Source organism: Erinaceus europaeus, unplaced genomic scaffold (assembly GCF_950295315.1).
Source record: "Erinaceus europaeus unplaced genomic scaffold, mEriEur2.1 scaffold_816, whole genome shotgun sequence".
NCBI classification, from domain to species: Eukaryota; Metazoa; Chordata; class Mammalia; order Eulipotyphla; family Erinaceidae; genus Erinaceus; species Erinaceus europaeus.
Window position 1 is genome coordinate 1 of NW_026647481.1, and position 11,080 is coordinate 11,080.

General features: G+C 40.1%; 1 protein-coding gene across 1 annotated transcript; it reads left to right on the top strand.

Moving 5' to 3' along the window:
* Nucleotides 1-390: 390 nt before the first annotated feature.
* Nucleotides 391-9,650, top strand: LOC103128185 (phosphatidylinositol N-acetylglucosaminyltransferase subunit A; the record flags this gene model as incomplete). Its single annotated transcript, XM_060184050.1, has 4 exons — nt 391-545; nt 1,746-1,878; nt 2,050-2,256; nt 7,063-9,650. Coding segments are annotated over 4 exons (759 nt in total), but the record flags the coding sequence as incomplete, so codon positions are not given.
* Between the last annotated feature and the right edge of the window lie 1,430 nt (nt 9,651-11,080).

Below are 11,080 nucleotides of genomic sequence, written 5' to 3' on the forward strand. Positions count from 1 at the left end.
AGTGTTTCACATGAGGCAGGGGACGCGAGCACTATCAATCACGCAGGGCACCTTCAGCATGCAAGTCCTAGGCGGAGCTGTCTCTCATTTCATTTCTTTATCAGGGCACTTTACCAGGGTCAAAGAGCCTGCTCATAAAAAAGGCTGGGGCCGGACCTTGGTCTTGTCTGTAGAAAGACACAGCTAATATCTTCATAGTGAGGGCCAGCAGAATAGCTCACTTTTACAATGTGCTGCTTCGCCATGTGCATACCCCAGGTTTGAGCCCGGCCTCCACCACACTGGAGGAAGCTTCAGTGCTCTCTGCCTTGCTGCCTTTATTTTCAAAAAATTCAGTGATGTCAGTAGTTCTGATGAACTTCAGTTTAAATATTAAGATCTCCAACATGAAACTTTTATTTTGTATTTTCAGGGACCGATTTACTTAGTGGTATAATACCTGAGCTTTGTCAGAAATATCCAGATTTAAATTTCATAATTGGAGGAGAGGGACCAAAGCGAGTCATTTTGGAAGAAGTACGGGAAAAATACCAGCTCCATGACAGGTATTGATGGATTCCATATTGGGTGTGAAAACATCAGTTACCTACATTTTACTACATGTCTGCATTAAGTGGTCTCCTTCATATATATCTGATGCAAAGCCTATTTAAAGAACTCTTTTATCTTTATTTATTTTGGGGAGAGACAGCTAAGTTAAGAGGGGGGGAGAGAGAGAGAGAGAGAGATATGCAGCACTGCTTTACTGCTCAAGTGGCCATTGGAGACTTGAACCTAAGTCCTCATGTACTGTAACCAGATATGCCACCATCTGGCCCTTCAAAGCCTATTAAAACAACAACAACAACATAAAATGGAAGTCCTAGCCAAAAAACTCAGAATCTTCTTTTACTTTTCCATCAGTTCAATATTATCTGACTTTAGGGAACAGTACTTAGAGGTTTCCTGGCGGCAACAAAGACAAGTAAATAAAGCCTCCTGTGATTAGAAATCTGTAGATTTTCAAGCCATTCTGCTGTGAGATTTTCACTTGCCACCAGGGTTATCACTGGGGCTCAGAGCCTGGATGGCGAATCCACTGCGACCAGTGGCCACCTCTCCTGCCTCCCCATTTTGTTTTCTTTGTTTGATAGAGGAATTTAGAGAGAGGGAGTTAGTGAGGGAGCAGTGAGACACCTACAGCACTGCTTCACTGCTTGTTAAGCTTCCCTCCTGCATGTGGGGACCAGGGACTTGAACCCTGGTCTTTGTGTATGGTAGCATGTGCAGTCTACTGGGTGCATCACCAACCAGCACTCGTGTATTGTGACTTTAAAAGTGTGTCTCAAGTCATATAAATTGCTCAGCACATGGATAGTCAGACATTTCTTTTCCTCAGTAATTTACATACTGTGTGAGGTACGTGTGTGGATAAGCACTGGTTTAAGGGGGGCATTTCTTACTTAGACATGATGTCAGCATTGACTCATCAAATATATTAATATTTTTATTAAATGCAAACTAGTTCTGGAGAAGACAGAATTTGGTAAGCATGAGAAAAGTTAACAATTTTGTTTTTAATCCAACAACTGGATCAGGCTGTTTCCTTGAGATTATATAGAGTCTGGTAATGCTAATCTTTTATAATGGAAACCATTAGAACCAATAAGAACCTAAGTATAATATCAGTGATACACTTGGACTAAAAATTGTATTTGTTTTGTAACGTGCTTTTCACTCCCCTCTTGTCTTATTTCAAAAATTAGAGTGCGTCTCTTGGGAGCCTTAGAACACAAGGATGTTAGAAATGTCTTAGTTCAAGGACATATTTTCCTTAATACTTCCCTTACTGAAGCATTCTGCATGGCAATTGTGGAGGCAGCCAGTTGTGGTTTACAGGTAAAAAAAAATAAAATAAAAAAGTTTTGAGGGTTTATACTACTGGGGTTTCTGTAATTGTACTCTGAAAAATCATCGGACACGTTCTCTAATAATTTTTCTAGTTTGGTTTTGCTTATTTACCTGCATTATCAATAACGGTGGATCACGTATTCTTTATTTCTTTTTAAGGTTGTGAGTACCAGGGTTGGTGGCATTCCTGAGGTACTTCCAGAAAATCTTATCATTTTATGTGAGCCTTCTGTAAAATCTCTGTGTGAAGGATTGGAAAAAACTATTTTGCAACTGAAGGCAGGAGCACTGCTGGATCCTGAAAGCATCCATAACATAGTAAAGACTTTCTACACTTGGAGAAATGTTGCAGAGAGAACCGAAAAAGTATGTCACATAGGAAGGAAGGGGCGTGGGAAGACCGGGTCAGAATTCTTGCTGAAAGTGCTATTTGCTTTTCTGTAGGTAGGTTAGACATTCTGCTCTACTGTTTAAGTTGATGGCTTCTTACAAATGAAGAGAAGTGAACTAGGTGTTCTTTTTGCTACACACTGGCTCATGTCCAGTTAAATTACTGTATTTCATCTTCAAAGATAGCAGTAATCCAGAATGAACCCCTCATTAAACTGGCCATGAAGTTGCAAAATGTTCTAGGAGTCACAGCAGTTAGAGGCAGAACTCATAGTAACATGCAATCTTAGACTTCTTCTCAATACTGTTTTTAGAACAAGTAGGTCTGTTAGAAAATATTTGGACTTGGTAGCTCAGGAGGTGACACAGTGGCTGGAGCCTTGAACTTCGAGAATGAGGTCCTGAACTCAACCCCTGGCATCACATGCGCCAGGGTGACGCTCTGGCTTCCCCTCCTGTTTTCTGTGTTAGTAATACATTTTCACCCCAGTTGCACAACTTGTACATGTTTAAATTCAGGCTGCTACTTAAATCTCTCGCATCACTTTTGCTAACTACTTTGATTTTTCTGAAGAAAAAGGACTACTATTATTATTATTATTTTTAACTTTGAGCTGATTGAGAGCCTATGAGTTTGAATTCAAAGTGCACATGACAGATATGGGGGCAAATGGCCACAAAGAGCAGCACTAGAGAAATTCCAGAAGAGGCCTAGTGCCTAGATTTTATACCCTTAGGTGGGAGAGGACACTGGTGGGAACTGCTTCCTGGTTTCAAGTTTAGCCATTTCATTTGTTTCCTTTATGCATGTATGTATGCTGACCAGAGCACTGCTCAGCTCTGGCTTATGGTGGTGCAGATTTGACCTGAAACACTCAGTGCCTCATGCTGTCACACTACCAATGGCTCTGTCTCCTTGGCCCTCAGTTTGTCCTTCGGGCGTCACTCATTACTTGTCTGCCTTATGCTTCTTATTACTTGTAACAAGCTAGATGGAAAGAACTCTGCGAGTTAGTCATTTGAGGAGACGGGGCTTACCCAGGAGAACATACAGATCAGCATGGTTGCGGGCCCAGACTGGAACTCAACCCCGCCACCACGTGGGGGCACCATGTAAAAAGGGCAAGTTTCACAAGCAGTGCAACAGCTCTGTGGCTCCTTCTTTTTCTCTCCCTCTCTTTTTCTTCTTTGTATTTTTTGTTAGCGATTTAATATTAATTCACAAAATCACAAGATAACGAGTACAATTCCACACAGTTCCCACTGCCAGCGTTCTGTGTCCCCATTCCCTTCATTGGCAAGTGCAGTGGTTCTCCAGAGGTCACTTGGAGAACTTGGGTTGACTGTTATTTCTGTAACTCTCTGTCTATGTATATTTTTGCCCACTTTTTTCTCTTTCTGTCTAAGTCACACTTACCCCTATTAGACTTCCTAATGTCTTTCCTTTTTTTCCCCTCTATTTTCTCTGGGTGCTGATGGAACTGGGTTTCAGAGCACTCTAATCATCTTCCCCTAACATTTCTCCCCCACTGGGAGTATGGACTAAAATTCTTTTGGGGGGGCAGAAGGTGGGAGCTCTGGTTTCTGTAATTGCTTCACCACCGGACATGGGCACTGGTAGGTGGATCCACACCCCCAGCCCGTTTCTATCTTTCTCTAGTGGGGCAAGACTCTGGGGAGGTGAGCTTCCAGGGCACATTGGTGAGGTCATCTGCCCAGGGAGGTCAGGATGGAATCATAGTAGCATCTGCAGCTTGGTGGCTGAAAGACAGTAAGATATGAGGCAGGACAGAATTCTCCCTCTCCTTCTTTGACCCTCCATCTGAAGAAACAAACAAAGAGTTGACTGGCAGTGGTGGAGCCCCAATGGAAACCTGCTCACCAATCAAAGCAGAAGACAACTAAGAAAGATAGTCATTCCGGAACATGGAGAACACGGTTTACATTAGAACCTTATGGCATCCTTGTCTTCAGCAGAGCAGGGCCTGGTCTACAGTAGAGACCAAGAGGGAGTTAAGTAGAATAACTTCTAAGCCTTTCTTGTTAGTTTAAGTTGTAAATTCATTTAGATCCTGTAGTTGAAAGTACAAAAACAACAACAACAAAAAAAGCCTCTAAAAATTACTGTGTATGATGCATCTTCCCCTTGAAATATAAGACATTTTAGTTAAGACACAGCCTGCTTACTGGACACATGATTTCTAAAAGTTGCAGTGTCTCCACCCGTATGCAGTGAAGGGCTTCTCCTCTGCCACTGGGAGTCTATCCTGATCACTGGGAAGAGCGGCAGAGTGGCCTGGGCTGTCTTCTCAGCATCCAGGGACTCCATTTCCCTATCCCCCTGCCTCTGGTTGTGATGTCACCCTTTGGGAGTAGAAGTGGGGTTTGGGAATGGTTGGCAGGGATGTTTTGTGAGTGATACCCTCTACCCAACCCCAGTTGGGAACCACTGCTCTGAAAGTTGTGACTTCACCTTGACAGACATCATACCATTATAGACAGTAAGAGTAAAAGAGGTGGGTCCACATATATTAAAAGAACTAGTGAGTTTTGTTTTTTTTTAAACTTTTTTTCTCTTTTGCCTCCAGGATTATCACTGTGCCTGCACTACGAATCTGCTGCTCCTGGAGGCCATTTCCCCCATTTTGTTGTCCTGTTGGCTAGGACAGAGAGAAATGGAGAGAGGAGGGGGAGAGAAAGATAGACACCTGCAGACCTGCTTCACTGTTTGTACAAGCGACCCCCCCTGCAGGTGGGGAGCCAGGAGCTCGAACCAGTTTCCTTAGACCAGTCCTTGCGCTTTTGTGCCATATGCGCTTGACCTGCTGCGCTAACGCCCAGCCTTCTGAGTTTTAGCTATGAATCTTCATCTAGTTATGTTACAGTGTAACAGTAGGACCTTTGTCTTTGCATTTTATGCTTGATGATGATTTCTGGTATGTATTCAGAAATCACTTAATCCTTGTTTGTTAGGGGATACTCATCTCTGACATTCTCTTTGTAGCAGTGAGTTGTTTTGTCACTTAAGATTATGAATTAATGAATCTAAAAGTAGTTCATAGTTTTTGAATTTTTTCTGCTCAACACTGGGCATTTGATCCTTTTCAACTCCTCCTCATTAGAAACTGTGCTTCTTAGAAGCTGGATCAAGAAATTAAATGTAAGAAACACTTTTTTTTTCAGTTGTAATTTGCCAGTCATGGGAAATTCTGATTATTGTGAGAATAGAATAGAATAGATGGATGAAAACATTATATCTCAAAAAGGCAATTGTTCTCGAGAACTTGCTCTGCTAATGTAACTGTCTTGAGTTCAAAAAGAGATGGCAGTGGTAGAGCATTTGACTGCACAAAGAGATGGCTTACAGGTGTCTGAGAAAAAGCTCAAGCAGGCCGGTGAAATAACTCAGCTGGCTAGTACATTGCTGTCCATGTGAGCGACTCAGGTTCAGGCCTTCAGCATTGTGTTCTCTTTTATTCTCTTTTCCTGCCTCTGGCTCTCTTATCTCTGTCTTAAAAACAACAACAACAACAAAGAAAGCAAGCACAAGAATGATTAAATGTAGGGGCTGGGGAGATAGATAGCATAATGATTATGCAATACAGACGTTCATACCTGAAGCACCAGAGATCCTAGGTTCAATCCCATCACTACCATAAGCCTGAGCTGAGCAGTGCTCTAGGAAGGGAAAAAAAAAAAAAAAAAAAGGTCAAATACAATAAACGTTAATGGTCCAGGTAAGCTGTTTTGCTGGCCCTAGGCTTTATTATTTTATTTCAGAGTTTAGTGCCTAATACTGCTTTAAAAAGTGGTGAACAACATTTTCTAAACCCAGTTCTCAGCAGTAAACTTTATGGTGTGCAAGTATCTGACCTGTTCCATCTACTAAAATGCCCTTTAACTCTTTTCCTCCCTTACCTAGCATGCATCATTTAATGATATTTTGGTCAACATACATGAAGATGGTCCCAACAAACAGTAGCATATAGCCTAAGTGTGGAATAGGTTAATTCATCTTGGCTTATGAATTATATTCCACGATGTTTGCACAATGAACTTGACTAGCAGCACATTTCTCGGAAAGTATCCCCATTGCTGAGTGATGAATGACTAAGCTTAGAATCTAGGAAGTGTGCGTGTGTGTGTGTGTGTGTGTGTGTGTGTGTGTGTGTGTGTGTGTGCGCATGTGAGTGTGCGTGTGCCTTGCTGCTTGTGGAAGGAAGAGGCTCTGTCTCCAGAAGCTCTAAATGTAGCTCTTTAATTATAGGTGTCAGCAGGTAACCGTGAATGCTGCTTCCATCAAGTTAAGGGATCTTGGCAGCTGGTTCTGCTTTAGGGAGACAGTGTTGGATTACTGGGTTGTTGAAACAGTCATGGCGTATTTTTCTGGTTTTCCTAAGCAAAAAGGAGTCATGGCTTTCTTGACAATTCGATAAATACAGGTTGTACAGAGCTAGCCCCCAAAGCAGTTCCCTAACTCCCCAAGACTTTGGATTTCTTGTAGTCAGTTGAAATTGATGGTAATTCCCAAGTGGGCAGGAACTGAGATTCACTTGTGTTTAGGGCACACAGTATGTAGCCCAGTTTTTGCCCCAGAATAAGCACCCCGTAAAGCGCTGGATCCAGTGACTCTCACTGTTAAAACTAATGAAGCATGCTTACTATATTACTATAGCAACAACAAAAATGACCTCTGTTTCCATCTTAACATGTTTCTGGCCTGTGCAAGTCATCACCTGGGCAGAGTTCAGGAGCGCTCATTCTCGACTTTTCTCCCACCAGGTGTATGACTGTGTGGTAAAGGAAGCTGTGCTACCCATAAACAAGAGAGTGGAGAGACTCATCTCTTGCTGCGGCCCGGTAACAGGCTGCATTTTTGCTTTGTTGGCTGTATTCAACTTCCTCTTCCTCGTTTTCCTGAGATGGATGACTCCAGATTCTCTCATTGATGTTGCAATTGATGCCACAGGCCCGAATAGTGCCTGGACTCCAGATTCTTCCAGTGAAGCAGAGGATGAGGAGGATGAGACGTCTAATCCCAGGTAGAAGGAAATCTGGGTTGTAAGATTCAAGACACTTGTAATGGTCCTATTAAGACTTGGAAAAGTCACCGTGTGTTCCTTTCTTCTTTAATTTAATTTAGTAAGTTATGCTACCTCTATATACCATTCAATATTTTATTTTGAGGACAAATTAAAAAAAAAAAACTTATGCAATTCCTGAGTGTAGAAACTCCTTGCACTTACTTAAAATTTAGGAGAGGACATTTTAAGCCACTCAGGTATAAAGTTTTTCATATTACTGAAATCCCTCTAGCAGAAATAATTTTACATTATATTTTGGGAGCTTTGGGTGCTTAAAGGCCAAACTTTTCTCTGGGCATTTTTTTGGCCAATTTTAAATATTCTTCCATTAACTAGTCACTCACCAGATGTTTACAAGTATTCTTTAGGGAAGTGCTGCGACTAAATGGACTACTTAAGTCATCTTCACTCACATTTACCTACAGCATTTATTAAGAGTACACTCAGTAATTGTTACATGTGGTCAGATTTCTTCATTAAGATGGCCAGTTACCAGCATGTTTGAAGCACCTGCTATGTATAGAATGTTGAGCTAGGTACTTCCCGCCATTAAGGACCAGGGGCACATTCACTCTCACTCAGATGGCTCGCTTCATGTAGTTACAGTTGACACAAAATCGTAAAATATCCAACATGCCAAAAACATTCATGCTTTCAGTGCCAGGAAAAAAATTGCCATCGTGTTCTGAGTACTTCCTCAGTCCCGTTGTTTGCTTCCTCCTAGGTAGAGCTGTCCTCTTCAGTTGTGTTGGTTCAAACACTTTTTTGCTTTTTTAATACTAGGGACCGAGATCACTGTTGATGCTAGTTCGGAGAAACCCTTCATTTCTTTTAGTACTTAATTTAGTCCTCTGTAAATGCCTTCGTGTTACCCGAGCAGAATGTATGAGGTACATCATCTCCAAATCAGCTGCTACCCTGTACCTTTGATAGAAGTCATTCCCTTCACTTGTGGCCTAGCTCATGTCGGAGTATTGTCAGTATGCAAAAGTCTTTACCTACAGAATATTTTATTTAGAGTAAATTGAGTCTGAACAGTTTAGGAGCACAGTCTGCAAATGGATGTTTTAAACTGTAATTGTTGTTACCCAGAGCCATGGGTTTTCAAACCCCAACTTTCCACATGGTGTGTATTAGTAATTCTTTGGACTCCTTAGAGTAAGTTTTTGTGATAAAGGACTGTGAAAACAAATGACGAAGTATTGTGAATCTGTACAGGATTTTTTAAAATTACAACATTCATAGGACTTCTTACTTTTAATAAGTATCTTAACATGCCTCTTCACTGTTGCCACTGATACATATATATATATATATATACATATATATATACACATATATATGTGAAATATTTGTGTTTTATTAAAACACAAATGCAAGAGTGCAATTTTTTTTAATATTTATTTCTCTTTTGTTGCCCTTGTTTTATTGTTGTAGTTATTCTTGTTGATGTTGTTCTTGGATAGGACAGAGAGAAATGGAGAGAGGAAGAGAAGACGGGGAGAGAAAGATAGCAGACCTGCTTCACTGCTTATGAGCGACTCCCCTGCAAGTGGGGAGCCCATGGCTCGAACCGGGATCCTCATGCAGGTCCTTGTGCTTTGCGCCATGTGTGCTTAACCCGCTGTGCAAGAGTGCAATTTTTAAAATATAAAAGTTAGGGGTTCTTTTGTTAAATAATTGACTACAATCATTAATACTTTTTGGAACTTTTATGCATGGAAATTAACATACATATGAAGCAAACAGTGCCAGTATTCATGATAAAGCGAGACACTAACGTTTTATTTACTCCGTTCACCATTTTTTTTTATGGCATACTGCTGGGGTTTTTGTTTTTTTGTTTGGTTTGGTAATTTTGTGTTACTTGGCATTTCCTCAAAATTTTTATTTGATTATTGAAGTGATTTTTTTTTTTAGTGGTTTCTATCCATTGGAAATAGGATTGAAAGTTGCTCTTGCATGTATAATAAGTGATTTGCAAATAAAAGTTATTTTCCTTGTATTTTTTTAAGCAAATGAAAGTAAATTTGCTTGTTCTAATAAGTCTTCATTTTCAGGCTTCCTGGATACCTTAATTGTAACTGTCAGTGTTGCACTGCACAACATGTAGAAACATACTGTTCTACCCTGCTACTTACACTTATCTAAAAGTAAACTTACAGTGATGAGGAATTTATGAAAAATATATTTCTGTTTGATGTTGCAAGAAGTAGCACACATAAAACTGATTTGTGAGAACATACTACATGCTCAAAAATAAAGACCAAAATGACATTTTGACAATTTTCTGAGTCTGTCTTGCTTTATGAACAGAATATGTGTATTCCCTGCTTTTTAAGTTTGCGTTACGCCATTTCACTTTTACAAAAGACTCACATTAGCACCTCTTTTTCCCTAACTAAAAGAAATCTGAAAAGGAATTTCATGTTTTCAACAAAAGGTGACAAGTGAGAGCAGCATTCAGTATTTGTATTTCAGCAGTTCTAGAAGCATCATGCACCTGAATATTCAGAATGGTGTCACCAAGCTCCTTCACCAGGAACCACTTTATACAGGCTATGTATTTATCATAGTTTTTATACTATATGTTACTGACATTTGGGGGGTTGTGTGTTATTTGCTAGGTTGTCCTAGAGGTGTCTGCAAACACTCAAAAAATTTTCCATGTAAATCTGCTTTTGTGTTTTATACCAAATGGTTGAGCTATAAATGGTTTCATATGGACACTTCTTTTCATCTAATGGGAAACCAGTATGATTTGTTAGTTGAACAGGATTCCCCACACACTTTTGATACAATTGGATGTTTTTGTTCAATCTGTTTGTAAAGCAGGAAATGTCTTTCAGACAATAAATGACTCTGTCATTTCTTCTTTCTAGAATATATTCTGTTTTACTCATGGAATAAGTTCAATTGTGTCTTTGTTTCCAACTCTAAACAAACTTTTGTTTTTCGCTACATTAGAGTTAGCAGGTGAGGCAAATGAATGCACCTATTCATATAAGCCACTACGCATGTGACTTATACAACTATACTCCCTATCTTGTGAACTATTTTACGAGAGATTTGAATTTTAATTTCCAGAAGCATAGCTTCTTCTGTCCCTTTTGTAGAAAGTAGTCATCTTAGTTGATATGCTTTGATGCATCTTATATGAAAATTTACCTTTGGCAAAGTCATAGTATCATGGGTCTCTGTATCTACTTTTGTAAAGTGTTTATTTATAGACTGAATCAGAGGCAGAGAGAGAGAATTTTACAGGCCTCGGTATTCCAGATCTGGCTTGATGCATCATTCTGTGACTGAATTTTTATATGAAATTCAGAAAATTATGATTTTCAAATGATTTGTACTCAACCATACTTTGAAGAATTGCTTTTCTTTTATTCTTTACCATTTGTATTTGGTGATGGCTCAGTAATTCTCGCGTATATAGATCTAGGGGTGTGGTGTTTGTGTGTGAACGAGGGTAACAATTTTGTCTCCTGTGGGACATTGGGCAATATCTGGAGATATTTCGGATCGCTATAATTGGATCAAAGGAAGGAAGTGACATCAAATGGATAGAGGTCAGAATTGTTGCTAAATATCCTACAATGCTTTGGGGGAAATCCCATAACAGAAAAAGGCTGGTTCCAGGCCTGCTGCAAGTGTTTCTGGGAGTTAAATAAAAATAGGTCCTGAACACACACACACACACACACACACAAAAT